This window comes from Salvia hispanica, chromosome 4 (genome assembly GCF_029641045.1).
Source record: "Salvia hispanica isolate PSC_SH4W2 chromosome 4, Shi_PSC_v1, whole genome shotgun sequence".
Classification (NCBI taxonomy): Eukaryota; Viridiplantae; Streptophyta; class Magnoliopsida; order Lamiales; family Lamiaceae; genus Salvia; species Salvia hispanica.
Window position 1 is genome coordinate 59,508,319 of NC_142695.1, and position 17,310 is coordinate 59,525,628.

General features: G+C 35.8%; 1 protein-coding gene and 1 pseudogene across 1 annotated transcript; both read left to right on the top strand.

The window, feature by feature from the left end:
* The first annotated feature begins 3,429 nt into the window (after positions 1 to 3,429).
* LOC148929765 (putative disease resistance RPP13-like protein 3) lies at positions 3,430 to 6,629 on the top strand. The gene is made up of 2 exons (XM_089069669.1): positions 3,430 to 4,170; positions 4,633 to 6,629. The coding sequence occupies exons 1-2, from the start codon at positions 3,663 to 3,665 to the stop codon at positions 6,387 to 6,389; spliced, it is 2,265 nt and encodes a 754-aa protein (XP_088925795.1). The 5' UTR covers positions 3,430 to 3,662; the 3' UTR covers positions 6,390 to 6,629.
* Positions 6,630 to 10,713: 4,084 nt separating this feature from the next.
* LOC148929766 (uncharacterized) lies at positions 10,714 to 17,285 on the top strand (annotated as a pseudogene).
* Positions 17,286 to 17,310: the final 25 nt, after the last annotated feature.

Genomic DNA, 17,310 nt, shown 5'->3' on the forward strand with positions numbered 1-17,310 from the left:
GGCCAGTTGACGCACACACATAGAGTCGCCGCCCCTAATAATATAGAACCTCTTCCGTCACAAAGCATTGCATAGAACCGACTGTGTTACCTTAAAGTGGACGACGCCCACAACCAGTCTACTAAGCAAAAGACTTAGACTTTGTTTGCTTCTTATATATTCAAATGTTTATAAAACATCTTCTAAATGCACAAGCAAACACAATGTAATAATATATTGATTCTATTCGTGCGAAACTGCTCGAATAATACTGAATCGGGTTAAAAGTGGATTATAGAGTTTTACGTATACAAGCAAGATTCTATTCGAGCGAAACTTGCTCGAAACATGCTTTTCAGTATACCAAACCTAACAAGGACCTCCCCACACGCTTCTACCACAAGTCACAAGATAGGAAACCGTCAAACTCTAGGTCAGAAACCCTAGCTACACCGACTGCCACCAAACCGCCTATTCAGCTCACAACCACCAGAATCTATCCGCCTATTCAGCTCACAACCCTAAACTCACAGAACTCACAAGGTCTTCACAAGTTCTCACTTCCTCAACACCAAACTTCGTCAGATTCCAACCCTAGGTTAGAATTGACCGAACACTCCGAAGGAAACTGAGAAAGTCTCCAAACTCAAGATCTATATCGATAGATCCTACTAAAACAAGGATTAATCGGAGGAAACTGAAGATTTGAGGAGTTCACCGGCGAAATAGCCTGATAAGTGAAGAGAGAGAACGAAGAGAGAATGCAGAGAGAGTCTCAGGAACGAGAGAGAGAGAGAGAAGTGTCTAGAATAAGTGACTGAAGTGAGGCGATGCTCACTTAATACACAACCCTGGATCCAACGGCCCCAACTCAAGATCCGGGTGAAACATCCATGTGGCAGCCATCGGTGCAGCTAGGTAAGTGATGGACCTCAAACATTGGGCCTCTGCATTAAATCAATCAGGGTCAGCCCAACTGAATAAATACACAAATCCAACAAAATATAGTCCACCAATATTCAACATCATAATGGCAGCAAAAGTTTAATTTGTATCAAAATTTGGACTTTATATCAATTTGGGATTTAATTTGATTACACATTATAAAATTATAAATCTATCTACTAATAACAATAGCAAGTGGCTGAATCTACTTGTCTAAGCCACCCATTTAACACTCCTTCCATCCCTTAAAAATAAAGCATATTTGTCATTTTAGAATGTCCCTTAAAAATAAATCAATTTTATTTTAAAAAATATTCTCCAATAATACTACAACCACTTTTTTTTCTATTTCTCTCTTACTTTATCAATTGTGCATTAAAACTCACATCTTTTCAAATATTGTCTCTTTTTTAGGAACAGATGGCATATTATTTTTGTATGCTAAACAATTAATAAAGCATATGAGGAAGTTAAAGATGGTAACAACCAAACTTAGCAAAAAGTTCATAATGTGATTTGAATTACAAGGTAGTAATATTTATATATACTCAACTTTCAAAACGAAGGCATCTTTAGAATTAATATTTGACATTTTTTTAATAATAGTACCCCTTTTATCCATCTCCTAAAAATAGAAATTTTCTTTTTTTATTCATCATAAAAATAAAAAAATTCTATTTTAAAATTTTCTCTCTCTAATAAGACATGAACCCATAATCTATTTTTCTTTTCTTCTATCAATCTCTTATTTGAATAATTTTATAATTTTAAAATTTTTGTCATTTCAAATTTTTTTTTTTTTTTTTGCGTGGAGTGAGTAATATTTTGTTTGAAAATATCTTCATCGAGATTATTCTTCTTGAAAGTTGGAGAGACAGGCATGCACCTTGATTCTGCATAGGAGTTTAAGATGATTGATACTCCAAGCTCCTCCCCTTCACACTTAATCCACCATAGTTATTATTTCGAGGCGACATTAGATTAAATTATGCCATCGAAAACCCCAATATAAGCTTACTAAACTTTTTTTTATTATTAGTTTATTGTTCTTTGTCAGTTAGTGGTTGATTGATTAATTTTTTATTGCTCCCAATTAATTAAATTATGCTGGGTTAGGTGTGGCTGAGTCATCTTAATTTGTTAATTTACGTAAAGTTAAAGAGACTAATTTATGTAAAGTCTGTGCCAATCAATTTTTTTTAATTTTCTTCCCAATCAATTTGACCATAAGTCCACGAATTTGAACTTGAAATCCCATCCAGAATCTGAAAGACCTCTCACACTTTCCCATTCAATTCACAGTCGCCGACGAAGATATTAATTTGACCAATCAATTTGACCAATATTAAGTCCACGAATTTGTAGTTGAAATCCCATCCAGATCTCAGACGAAGATAAGAAGAAATAATCGCAAAAGGTATTTTCTCTTCTTTGAATTGATTCATAATTAATTATATGTTGTTTTAAACAGATTTTTGAAATCCTTTCCTTCATATATTTGTGCTACATGATTGGGTGAAATGAGTTGAGGAGATTTACTATATTACATAGCATATAAATTTCAATCAAAAGCCTTTCAAGTTTGAGAACTTGCTTTATATTCTTAAGGTTTGTTATTTGTTGCTTCACTTTTAGGACCAAATTCAAATATGATTTGGATCTTGATTATAATTTTTGAGATCCAGATCCATTTAAATTTAGATTATATTTTTAATGTTGATTTGATTTGGAAGTAGAGTTATACCAAGGAATATGAGTGTATTAAAATATCTAATAAAATTAAAGGGAAAACTCTTAGATCAGTGCTTGGTTTGGAACATCATTTAATTTCGTTCACATCAACTGCTGTTTCTTAGATCACTGTCTTGTTACACCACTTTAAGTTTACTTATTCAATTTCAGTTTTATTCTAAGTAGATTATATGCTTTTGTGTTTCATTTCATGGTTGGAGTTTATATCATCAGTTTTCATTTTATGACATATTTTGGATTATGTAATTTGTATTGAATATAGTGTTAATAATGATCTAGTAACTGATAATTAATTAATTATGATATTATGCATATTTGTGTAAGATTAATTTTGAAATAGAAATAATCCGGATCTAGATCTGGATCTAATATATTCGTAGACCTTACATATTCATAAATTGTGTTCAAAAGTAGGAGAGATGGAGAGGGAGTAAATTAAAAGGTGAAATATAGTAGAATGATTGGATTTATTTTTATTTTTTTTTGTTAAATAAAGATATGATTCATTTTAGTTAGAACATCTCAAAAAGGATACGACTATCTTAGTTAGGACATCACATGTAGTACTAGTTTTGAATTTCTGTTTTAAATTTTTTGATTTTAGCTTCCTACATAATAGAATTGTTTTCGAATTTATCTTAGTGCTTTTCTTCAGAGTTAATATTACTAAAATATCCATTTGGTAAAAATGAAGCAAAATCTGAGATAACCATTTACATAGTAAATATTGTCAATTTTCGTACGTGCAGTTTGCCTATAAGCATGTCAGAGGCCATCATCTTAGGGGCGATAGGGGAACTGGAGAGCTTTCTGATTGAGTTACCGAGGACTGATGACTTTATTGATTACGAGCCTGAAACACTAGTAGCCCTGAAAGAGGTAATAGAAGAGCTCGGAATGATGTTGGACTTCTTCAGAGACAATAAATCTGAAGAGATGAGCCGGCTAAAAAATTTGCTAGCTGACTTTGCTGAGACACAAATCGCATGAGGGAGATAAAAAAGCGCATGATGGAGTTTGGAGTTGGTAAGGCGGTGAGTAGTTCACAAAGTGGTGGAGAAGAAGGAGACGAAGGTGTCGTGGTGGGCTTGGAGAAAGACGTGCAACAGCTTGTGTTTAAACTGATTCTTAGTGAAGAGGAGTGGCTTATTCATATGCCTATTCTTATCAAAGGCATGGTTGGTATGGGAAAGACAACTCTTGCGAGACAAGTATACAAGCATGCGGCCGTCATTGAAAAATTCAAGCGCGGCCGTGCTTGGGTAAGCCTTTCTAGTTACACAAGTAAACATGAGGTGCTTGTGGAACTGATACGCCAGTTGGTGACACTTGATGAAGATTCGTTGTTTCTGGAGGAGATGGACAACCAGAGTCTCCAACAGATGCTTCTCCGGCACCTGGAAGAAATGCCGCCATGGTTTATAGTTCTCGACAACGTGCGGCCAGAAATGCTCTACGAATCCTTGCTAGACCTTGCACGCCTCTCAAAGCCAAGTATGCTTCTTTACTTTTTATGTTAGAATTAATTCTGCATGCTTAAACTTATTCACCTTTATAGATAGAAATAGATTTTGAAATGCTTTTACAAGGCATAGAAATCTTTCAAACTAGATTATAATTTATGTTGTTTTAATATAATTCTACCTGTCACCCACAAAACTTATCATATTAGACATATAATTGGTTGAACTAATATATCAAAGACTAAACTCCAAAATTGGTCTCGTACAATTGCATAAAAAACCATTTTGGTCCTACACATTTAAAGTGTGTTAGCTTTTGGTTCTGACAATATGTTTCGGCCCATATTTAACTCAGTCAAAATACGTTACGAAACAAAAACTAATTCTTCAGAAGTATATGTACACGCTCAATGTAGGATTTCCTAATTTCACACTTCAACATCCTTCTTTGTCTCCCTTATTGCATTAAGTTCTTAACATGGTATATAATCAGGGCATGAATGTAGATTGTTGATCACCAGTTGCCATCAGATTGACTATGAAGAGATTTACACTCATGAGATGAATGCTTTGGATTATGATAAGAGCTGGCAATTGTTTTTGAAAACAGTTGATAAAATTACAAGTGTTGGGAACAAATTCACAAAGGAGTTGGAGAGGAAGGGCAAGGAGATGTTGAAAAAATGTGGGGGTTTGCCGCTTGCTATAATAGATGTTGGAAGGGAGAAAGCAAAGCAAAGAATTTTAGGGATTGAATGGGAAGAACTTTTTGATTCAATTGATTTGAGTAAAACAATGGAGAAATTGGAACCGATGTATCATGAATTAAATGAAGAACTGAAGGCATGTTTCTTGCATATGTCCTTTTTTAAGGAAAATGCAATAATGAGAGAAAAGAAGTTGCACCATATTTGGGCTGCAAATGGTGTAGAAACATATTTTGCACCATGTTCCAGATTAGCTGATCAATCCATTATTGAAGTTGTCCACCCGTACCCAGAAACTTATAGAGTGAAAAGGTGTCGCATGAATCCTCTACTACACATGCTATCCATCAAAAAAGCAGAGGAGGAAATAGGCCTTGAGATCTTAAGGAACAATGGAAATAATCGACCCTTAGAGAGCCCTCGTCATCGTGTTATTCAGTGTGGCAGAGCCATGTTTAATCACTCTACGAATCAAGACAAATTTTATCACTCTACGAATCAAGACAAGTATCTTGTTTCTCTCATCTTCCATGGAGGTGGTCGATACTTGGACGATGTAGGCCAGTCTTATTGGAAGAGTTTTGAACTCCTCAAAATACTCGACATGGAAGATTTTGGGGCGAAGACTTTATCAGAATCTATCGGGGCATTGACCGAGTTAAGGTATTTGGGATTGAGAAACAATTATGTGGAAGAGATCCCACACTCGTTGGGGGGCTTGAAAAGGCTTGAGGTTCTGGATATAGCTTTAAACTTTATGGTGGAGGTGCCGGATATTATCAAGGATATGAGCAGCCTTCGTCATCTCTACATGTCTGATGTGATTTACTGGAAGCCTTTGGAAGTAGATGCACTACAAAATCTTGAGACCCTGACCTTCATGTCTATATATTCTTGGACATATGAAGCCTTGAACTTGGAGAAGATGACTAGTCTATATAAATTGGGTATTGAAGAAATTGATGAAAACTCGGATGTAAGCGAGCTCTTTCCAGCACTAGATAAGTTGAGGGAACTTACTCACCTTATTTTGAGAGGGTTTCGCTTCAGAATGATGGCTTGTTTGGACGGGATTCGTGGTATATGTATGCTTACAAGGATACGCACTCTGAGGCTTGATGGATGCATAGCTACGCTACGAAGTACTGACAGTTTCCCTCGTTGGATAGAGTACTTGGCATTGGTAAATACTTGTCTTGATGAGGACCCCATGCCAATGCTAATGGAGTTGCCCAACCTAAGGCGCCTCAAACTGCGGAATGCATACAATGGTCGAGAATTGGTGTTCAATATGAGAAAACTTGAAATCTTGTGCATCAGTGAGTTGTGGAATCTGAGAAAAGTACGATTTGAAGGATATGAAATTGATTACCTCGAGCAACTGGAAATCATGAATTGTCCACATCTGGAGACACTCCCGCAAGAAATTCAGTCGATGCGTCGTCTGCAAAAGTTTAAGATGGTAACAACCAAACACATTGCAACAAAGATCAAAAATTCAGGCTTGCTCTCCAAAATAGTGGAAGTGGATATCAGTCCATAATTTGAAGTGGATATTTGTGTTAAAATGGAGGTCACTTCGCTTACACCACATCCAACAACCACAATCTCGCTCATCAGCTCTCACATCATGCCAGCAAATTCGACCCCAACGTCAAGCAAGAAGGCCGCTTTATCTTTCACAATTATGTTTAGCTGAAGCCAGTCCTTATTAGCTTAGGTTGGAGTCTGTTTTAGTTTCCTTATTTCATTTGTTAATCCTTTTCCTATTCCGGATTTTCTTTGTCGTTTTTTTTTTTGGATCTTGCTGTTTTAGGAAGCAAGAGACAAATAGATTCATACACGAGTAAAGGTCATATGACCAAAATATGAATTTGGTCAAATTAATTTACTTTTTGAAAAACAGGTTCACAACAAATGAAATCCTTGTCGAAGTGGTCCTTTTTCGATGATTCCGTAAAAAAACTAACTGTCATGCCTATGTGCAGTTAGCGTTGCCCATTAGTTTTTTGACGGAATCGTAAAAAAGAGGTTCTGCGACATTTTCATTTGTTATGGACCCGTTTTTAAAAAAAGTGAATGTTCTGTGCTAAATTTGTATTTTGGTCATATCTCCAACTTTATTTCATCTCTCTTATTTTTCAACACAATTTTATGAATGTCTGTGCCCAAAAGTTTTGACTCAATTTAATTGGATCGAGTGAGTATTTAAAAACCAAATTCTATTTGGGTCAGATGTAGATCTACTCTTGCAAAACTCAATCTAATACAATCTCAACCAAGAAACTTTCATTGTGCTTAAAGCAGAGTTCGATCTTAGAGAAACTTTATCAATGTGCTTAAAGCCTGCAACCAAGAATTTCATCTGAACTTGTGAAAATGGATACTCCCTCCGTCCACGAATAGGAGTCCCGGTTGGCCATTTTCATCCGTCCGCCATTAGGAGTCCCGGTTAGACATTTTATCTTGGGAGTATAAGAAATGACTCCACTTTTCCCTTAATTTACTTCCTCTCTCTTAATGTTAGATTTCATTATTCCAAAGAATAAAACAAATAATAATATAAATGGGTCCCACATTTCACTATCACACACTTAAATTATTACACTCAAACTTTTCTTAAAACCCGCACCCAACTCAACCGGGACTCCTATTCGCGGACGGAGGGAGTACAGACTTATTTTATTTTGTGGATGTTTGAACAAAAATACAAATTGACTTATCTCTTCCAAGCCAATTTCCATCTCCAATTCCATCACATCAGATACTGTTGATCGAGACCGCAAAGGATCGAAGACATATAGAATGCATTACAGCTAAATCATCCACCACTGGATAAGTTCTTGGTCCCTTCGCATGTCTCGATCCCATATTTCGAAAAGTCAGCTAATTTGATCCCTTAAAATCTCTCTAATTAGTAGGAGACGAGGGAGCATTAATTAACTCCTTTAGTTGGGCATTAATATACCCTTACGAGAAGCATAATATGAATTGATTCATTCATTGTTTCACAACAATAAATTAATTTACGATTTTCGAGAGCATTACAAAACTCTCCTCTAAATTATAATCATGCTGGATTAGGTGTGACAATCAATCTTATTTTATGACCATAAATTTGACTTTGATTATATGCACCGTCGAAATTCGTAAAAAGATTGTGGACACTAATTAATTGCTTGTTGGAAACGATGATTTAATTATATTATCACTATTTTCTAAGCCAGCCAGCTGCACTATTTAAAATTATTTCTCCATGTAATCCTAATTGGTTGACCATATTAAGTCTATGAATTAGTTTTTCAAAATTCCTACATATCTTTAAACTCACACTCATATGCGAAGACAAGGAAAAGAATTAAATCGGAAAATTGAATCCAGACCGCAAAGATAAGAAGAATAATTTACAAAAGGTATTTTCTTCTCTGTATATTTTCATAATTGTGTTGTTTTATTTGAATTCATTTGCTTCATAAAATTGAGCTTTCAAATTAAAGACTGTACAAAGAGCTTGGGTGAAACGAGTTAAGAAGATTTACCAACTTCAATAACATAGGAATCTTAACTACAATAGATAAATTAAAGGTTAAAAGCTTTTTAGATTTGGGAACTTTTTCTTCTTTTCTTTTTTCCTTCCCCATTATTTTTTTAGATTTTGATCCAGTTTCATTAATTGTTTAGAATTTGATTCTTCAAAAATTTGGACTATGATCAGATCTATGTAACTCTCCTTAAATTTTAGATTTTGAGTATTAATGGATCTTGGATATAGTACAAATCTGTGGATCCAGATTCATTATTAGAGCCAAATTAGATTTGATCTGATGCAGGATCGGAATCAGTATAAATATTTTGGTCCAGATTCCGATTATTTGGATCGGAATCTGGATCCATTCAGAGTCAATTTTTGTCCTAAATATATGAACAAAATTCGAATTTGGTAAAAAAACATTCACTTTTTGGAAAACAGGTACATAACAAATGAAATCCTTGACGTAGTGGTCTTTTTTTATGGTTCCGTCAAAAAACTAACGGTCATGCCATTGTGCAATTAGCGTTGACCGTTAGTTTTTTCACGGAACCATAAAAAATTGACTACTTTAGCCTTTTGGCCAAAAATTGACCCGTAAAAAACCGACATTTTCATGTGTTATGGACACGTTTTTTAAAAAGTAATATTTTTTGGCCAAATTCGTATTTTGGTCATATGTTTATGACCAAAATTAACCTTTCGTCTTTATTTTTTGACATATTGGATATGGATTATTGTAATGTTGCATTTGAGGATTCTATTGTTAAAAAGTTTTTCTGAAGATTGGATTTTTGGGGTGTTTCTTAAGGCCAAACAAATACATATTTCAGTGCTATTTCAAATTGTTCTATGTTTCGGTTCGCACATTGATGATCATTACATACATGGTAATAATGATCTATGGTTCTATGATTTGGTGTGCTGAAATAATGGTTATCATTTACCACAGTTTGTGTAATTGAATTTTATGGAAGTGTTGATCATTTAGGTACTTCAAATATTTTTTTCCCATATTTGTTAGCTTTTCTCAAAAGATTCTAACTCCTTATTCAACAATCCTCTGCACAGAGTCAAAAAACCGTATCCTCGCTCCTGCGGCGTAGTTTTCCAAACTCGAATGCCGAAATCAGTGCATCATAACCCAAGTCAATGGGTTGTGATCGGCGTTGGTGTTTGCGTTGCGGGAGTATTAATCGCTGCAGATGTCTATCGACGTCAGCTCAGAGCTAGGAGCACTGTCAAAAAAGATTGTGGACCGATGAATGTTGAGGACATCGCCACAGATGTCCATCCACGTGGAGATAGGAGCACTGTCAAAGAAGATCGTGGCGCGATGAATATCAAGTACGGTATATTACTATCATTATTTACCTACTGTATTCTCTTTTTATTTAACTGACAAAACAACATTGCAAAAATTCTCGTGCAATGTTAAATTTAATTAGGGCTTGTTTATTAGGAATGACTGTTTGAATGATAAGATGGTGAAGCTCAAAATTGATTAATTCTATCAAAGTAAACTAGTGGATTAATAGATTAGATCAATCTATTTGTCTACATATGCTAATTCTGAATTCTATGCAAATTCTTACAATTTTAATACGTACAGTTTGTCCCGAAACATGTCAGAGTCCATAATCTTAGTGGCGATACAGAAATTGGAGCGTGGTCTGGATGATGGTGGGTTGTATTATAATATGAGTTTAACATAAGACTTCTTTCTCTCCCCTTCAAAACTACTATTACAAACTACTATTTCATTTGGATCAAAGTCCACATTCATGGGGACACATGGTCATGGATATTTTGGATCTCGACCCGAGTCTTATTTTTTAAGACCCGGTAAATCTTAACCAAAACATAAAAGAGTTGTATTAGATTGAGTTTTGCAAGAGTAGATCTACATCTGACCCATTGTCATCCTGAGACTAATGGAGAGCTTGAGCACCCCAACGGAATTTGAGTCAAAACTTTTGGGCATAGATATTCAAGATATTCATAAATTGTGTTCAAAAGTAGGAGTGATGGAGAGGGAAAAGTAAATAATGAAATACAATAGAAGTGATTGGATGATTATTTTTTGTTAAAAAAAGAAATGATTCAGTTTAGTTAGAACATCTCAAAAAGGATATGACTATCTTAGTTGGGACGAAGACATGGAGTACTATTTTTTATTTTTTGTTTTAAAATATTTGATTTTAGCTTCCTACTTAGTAGAGTTGTTTTCGAATTTATCTTAGTGCTTTTGTACAATTCGGTAAAAATGAAGCAAAATCTGAGATAACCATTACAGAGTAAATATTTGTCAATTTTCGTACGTGCAGTTTGTATATAAGCATGTCAGAGCCCATCATCTTTGAGGTGATAGGGGAACTGCAGAGCTTTCTGATTGAGTTGCCAAGGACGGGTGACTTTATTGATTACGACCCTAGAACACTAGAAGCCCTGAAAGAGGTAATAAAAGAGCTCAGAATGATGTTGGACTTCTTCAGAGACAGTAAATCTGAAGAGATGAGCTGGTTTAAAAGTTTGCTAGCTGACTTTGCTGAGGTGGCTCAAGTTTCAGCGGAACACAAATCGTGGCTGGGCCCTTATGTTATCTCCGAGAACCTATATGCACTGAGGATGATAAAAAAGCGCATGATGGAGTTTGGAGTTGGTAAGGCGGCGGTGAGTAGCTCACAAAATGGTGGAGAAGGAGACGAAGATGTTGTGGTGGGCTTGGAGAAAGACGTGCAACAGCTTGTATTTAAAGTGATACTTAGTGAAGAGATGCGGCTTATTCATAAACCTATTCTTATCAAAGGGATGGTTGGTATGGGAAAGACAACTCTTGCAAGACAAGTATACAAGCATGCGGCCGTCTTTGAAGAATTCAAGCGCTGCCGCGCATGGGTAAGCCTTTCTAGTTTAACAAGTAGACGTGAGGTGCTTGTGGAACTGATACGCCAGTTGGGAACACTTGATGGAGATTCGTTGTGGCTAGAGGAGGAGGACAACCAGAGTCTCCAACAGATGCTTTTCTGGAAGCTGGAAGAAATGCCACCATGGTTTATAGTTCTCGACAACGTGATGCCAGAAATGCTCTTCGAATCCTTCTTGCTAGACCTTGCACGCCTCTCAAAGCCAAGTATGCTTCTTTATTTCTTATGTTAGAATCAATTCAGCATGCTTAAACTTATTTACCTTTTTAGATTGAAATTTATTTTAAAAGAGTAATGGTCAATTTTGGTCCTAAACATATGAACAAAATACGAATTTGGTCCAAAACATTGACTTTTTGAAAAACAGGTCTATAACAAATGAAATCCTTGTCAGAGTGGTCCTTTTTTGACGGTTACGTCAAAAAACTAATGGTCATGCCACTGTGCAATTAGCGTTGACCGTTAGTTTTTCGACGGAACCATAAATAAAAGGACTGCTTCGTCGACATTTTCATTTGTTATGGACCTATTTTTTAAAAATTGAATATTTTGGACCAAATTCGTATTTTGGTCATATATTTAGGACCTAAATTGACCTTTACACATTTTAAAATGCTATTACAAGGCATAGAAATCTTTCAAACTAGATTATAATTTAAGTTGTTTTAATTTAGTTCTACTTGTCACCCACAAAACTTATCATATCAGATAGTATATAATTGGTTGAACTAATATATCAAAGACTAAAGTTTAAAATTGGTACCGTGCAATTGAATATAAAACCATTTTGGTCCTATACATTTTAAATGTGTTAGCTTTTGATCCTGACAATATGTTACAATCCATATTTAACTCTATCAAAATACGTTGCGAAACAAAAACTAATTCTTTTGAAGTATATATACACGCACAATGTAGGACTTCCTAAGTTCACACCTCAATATCCTTCTATCTCCCTTATTGCACTAAGTTCTTAACCTGGTATATAATCAGGGCGTAGATGTAGATTGTTGATCACCAGTTGCCATCAGATTGACGAATTTTTTTACACTCATGAGATGAAAGCTTTGGATTCTGATAAGAGCTGGCAATTGTTTTTGAAAATAGTTGATAACTTCACAAGTAATGAGAACAAATTCTCAAAGGACTTGGAGAGGAAGGGCAGGGAGATGTTAAAAAAATGTGGGGGTTTGCCGGTTGCTATAGTAGATGTTGGAAGGGAGAAAGCAATGCAAAGACTTTCAGGGATTGAATGGGAAGAACTTTTTGATTCAATTGATTTGAGTAAAACATTGAAGTTGTTGGGACCGATGTATAATAGCTTGGATGAACAACTCAAGTCACAGTCGCCGACGAAGATAAGAAGAAATAATCGCAAAAGGTATTTTCTCTTCTTTGAATTGTTTCATAATTCAACATGTTTATGATTATATGTTGTTTTACATAGATTTTTAAAATCCTTTCCTTCATAAATTTGTGCTACATGATTGGGTGAAATGAGTTGAGGAGATTTACTATATTACATAGCATATAAATATCAATCAAAAGCCCTTCAAGTTTGGGAACTTGCTTTATATTCTTAAGGTTTTTTATTTGTTGCTTCATTTTTAGGACCAAAATCAAATATGATTCAGATCTTGATTATAATTTTTGAGATCCAGATCCATTTAAATTTAGATTATATTTTTAATGTTGAATTGATTTGGAAGTAGAGTTATACCAAGGATCATGAGTATATTAAAATATCTAACAAAATTAAAAGAAAAACTCTTAAATCTTAATTCAGTAAAGATAAGTGCTTGGTTTGGAACTTCATTCAATTTCGTTCACATCAAGTGCTGTTTCTTAGATCACTGTATTGTTACACTGTCTTTATTCAATTTCAATTTTATTTTAAGTAGATTATTTCATTTCATGGTTGGAGTTTATATCATCCGTTTTCATTTTATGACATATTTTGGATTATGTAATTTGAATGGAATATAGTGTTAATAATGATCTAACTGATAATTAATTAATTATGATATTATGTAGATTTGTGTAAGATTAATTTTGAAATAGAAATAATTAGGGGTGAGAATACGGATATCGTGTACTGGGTTTACCCGTACCCAACCGATATCTGCTGGATATCGGATACCCAAGATCCAATTTTATGGGATATGGGATTTGGTATTGAAATTTAAGATAAATCGGGTATTGGGTAACCCGAATGGGTATCGGGTATTATCCGAATATCCAATTTATTATTTAAAAGCATTTCTTTGGAATAATTATTTCGATTTTTGAGTTATATTATTGGTTGCTTCTACAATTTAATTAAATGTGTAACTTTTATTATTTTACTTACATATTGCATAACCAATTCCCATAAATATAATTGTATACATTGAAATAAAATTGAACCTTTTTTTTGTAGTTTTATACTATAAAATAAATTCCACATTAAAGATATTAGTCAATTTAAATATTTTTATATTTATATTAATATATAAAATTTTAATTTTTTTTATTACTCCCTCTGTCCCCGAAAGTTTGTCACACTTCTTTAGTTAGAGTGGAGAGAGGGTAAAGTAAGAGAAAAAATAATTTAGAAGTCTTTTCTCTACATTATTCTCTCTTATTTTACACTCCCTTCACTTTAAATATTTATTATTCCCTCCATTCCATGTTAATAGAGTCATTTTTCTATTTAGGGAAGTTCCAAGTTAATTGACTAATTTCTATTTTTGGCAAAAAGTGATTCTCCTTTTTTACTTTATTCTCTCATACTTTTTTCACCAACCATTTAACACATTATTCTTAAACTCCGTGCTGAAAAGAAATGTCTCTATTAACAAGGAACGAATGGATATTATTTTTACAAAACGAGTGCAAAAAAGAATATGACAAACTTTCAGGACAGCAGGAGTAGTTATTAAGACGAGACTGCATTGAGACGGCGAAGCAAAAATTTCCTCCCGTCTCGTTGCATCCCGTGTCTCGCCCGGGAGATGCAGTTGGCGAGCTCTAGCGCGAGGCGTGCGCCCACTCGCCGGCCCGCGAGTGGGCGTCGTCATGCTGGCGCAATAAATACTCCCATCCTCTTTCATTCTACACACAAACACACATCTCTTATCTATTTTTCTTCTCAAATCATCTCTCTTCCCTCTCCAATTTCTGTAAAAATGTCTGTGACGGAAACTCTGGCGGTTTCGACTTGAAGGCGTTTGGCGATTGGGGGGGGGCATGTACAATGTTTTGGGTGCTTACGGTTCCGGTTCGTCGCCAGCCACCCAAGGCTCGTCAACGCTGGCGGCGTACTAAACGCCATATTTTGATCTGGATGCATACTATCTTCCCTCCGCCCCGAGGTATGGGCAAATGCAAGGATTATCCCAAATTAGGTAGAATATTCCGGATGAACACACTTCGAAAAACCTTCCGACAGGAGCTAGAAGAGGAGGAGACGGAGGAGGACGAGGATCTGGGCCGTCATCCATACAGCTCCAAGGAGACGATGACTCTATTCAACGCTTGGGTCAACATATCGTACGATCCCATTGTCGGGAATCAACAAACCTGCAAGTGTTTTTGGGAAAAGGTCACCGACGCATACAACAAACAAAAGTCGATGGGGGGGCGCCGCCGCAACTTGAAGATGCTTCGCAGTAATTTTGACCGAACTGACAGAGATGTCAAAAAATTTTGCGGGATCTACAAGAATGAAGCGGTGAATTACCAAAGCGGAGCCAGTGGTGCCGACATTCTGAGAGCGGCTTTGCGAGTCATTAAAGACACAACAAAAAATAATTCAAACATGTCGATGTTTGGGAATCGGTCAAAGATGTTGAAAGGTGGCTGGCGGTGTCCAGTCCTACACGGGGTCAAGCTTGAAACGTACGAAGCACACGGCGGCGGGGCCAATACTCGTTTAGTGAGGGCGGCGAAGGCAACGCCTCAGAAGAGGTTAGGGGCCCGACAGCCGATGCAGGAGGCTCCTTCGATACACAACGTCGGCCGCAAGGGAACAAGGCGGCGAGGGCGGCTAGAGGGAGGGGTAGGGGCCGAGGCGAATCAAGCCAGACGGGCTCCCAAGGGTTGCCGTCCACCCTAATGTCCATGTACTTCACCGCCACGATGGCGGACACTTCCCGCATGACGCCTACCCAATTTCAAGCCCATCATGCCGGCATTGCGTATCTGGCGGCACAACTTGGTATTCCGCCACCACCACCGCCCACGGGGATGATTCGCCCGCGGAGTAGTTTTTTTTTATTTTTATAGGATCTTAAATTGTATTTTAAATTATATCTTTTTATTTTTTTTTTAGATTTTAATTATGTGTTTTTTGCTTTTTTTAAGATTTTAAATTGTAATTTTCTTTTATTTAATGAGGTGTGTTTTTATTAATTGAATTTGTTGGAAATAAAAATAAAAAATGAAATTTAATGAATAGTTAAGGGAAGAGATGGTTAAGAGATGGAGGGATACATGTGTTGTCTCTTAGTTAAGAGATAGAGTGAAAAGTACAATGGGGTCCATGAGTAGTGAAGGGATGAGACGATATTGAGATAGGGATGCGGATGACCTAACATATAAAGAGTCGGGTATTTGGGTACCCGATACGTTGGGTATGGATACCCTGGGCGGGTATTGGAGTACCTGAAAATATATCGGGTCGGGTTTCGAGTAGACATTTTAGATGATTTTTGGGTTTGGATACCCTATTTTTTCGACCGAGTATCCACCGATACCCGTATTCCCACCCCTAGAAATAATCCGAATCTAGATCTGGATCTGGATCTAATATATTCGTAGACCTTACAATCTTATGAGTCGGGATCTAATATAATTGAAACTTATAACTATAGTATTACAATACTTCATCCGTCCATGAAATGTTGTCCAGTTTTTTTTTTCAGTATTTGTAAATGTATCCCACTTTCCACTAACTCATTACACTCACATTTTATTAAAAAACCAATATATAAACATGGGTCCTACCTTCCACTAACTTTTTCCACCCACTTTTCTTCATATTTCTTAAAACTTGTGCCGAATCAAATATGGACAATATTTCGTGGACGGGGGGGAGTATGACTTTAACGTAAGAATTCTTTCTGTCCCCTTCAAAACTACTAGTACAAACTATTTCATTTGGATCCAAGTCCACATTCATGGGGACACATTGATATTTTGTATCTCGATCTGAATCTTATTTTTTAAGACCCGGTAAATCTTAACGAAAACATAAAAGACTTGTATTAGATTTTGTTTTGCAAGAGTAGATCTACATCTGACCCAAGTAGAGAGCTTGAGCACCTAAACGGAATTTGGTTTTTAAATACTTCCTCCGTCCCAACTAATTTGAGTCAAAACTTTTGGCACAAATATTCAAGATATTCATAAATTGTGTTGAAAAGTGGGAGTAGAATAAATGATGAAATACAGTAGAAGTGATTGAATGTTTTTTTTTTTGTTAAATAAAGAAATGATTCATTTTAGTTAGGACATCTCAAATAGGAATACGACTAACTTAGTTGGAACAGAGACATGGAGTACTAGTTTTGATTTTTTGTTTTAAAATTTTTTATTTTAGCTTCCTACTTAATAGAATTGTTTTCGAATTTATCTTAGTGCTTTTCTTCAGAGTTAATATTACTAAAATATCCATTTGGTAAAAATTGAAGCAAAATCTGAGATAACCCTTACAGAGTAAATATTGCCAAGTTTCGTACGTGCAGTTTGCCTACAAGCATGTCAGAGGCCATCATATTTGGGGTAATAGGGGAACTGGAGAGCTTTCGGATTAAGTTGCCGTGGATAGATCCTGGAACACGAGAAGCCATGAAAGAGGTAATAAAAGAGGTCATAAAAGAGATCGGAATGATGTTGGACTTCTTCAGAGACAATAAATCTGAAGAGACGAGCAGGCTAAAAAATTTGCTAGCTGACTTTGCTGAGATGGCTCAAGTTTCAGCGAGACATAAATCGCGGCTGAGGCCTTACGATATCTCTGAGGACCT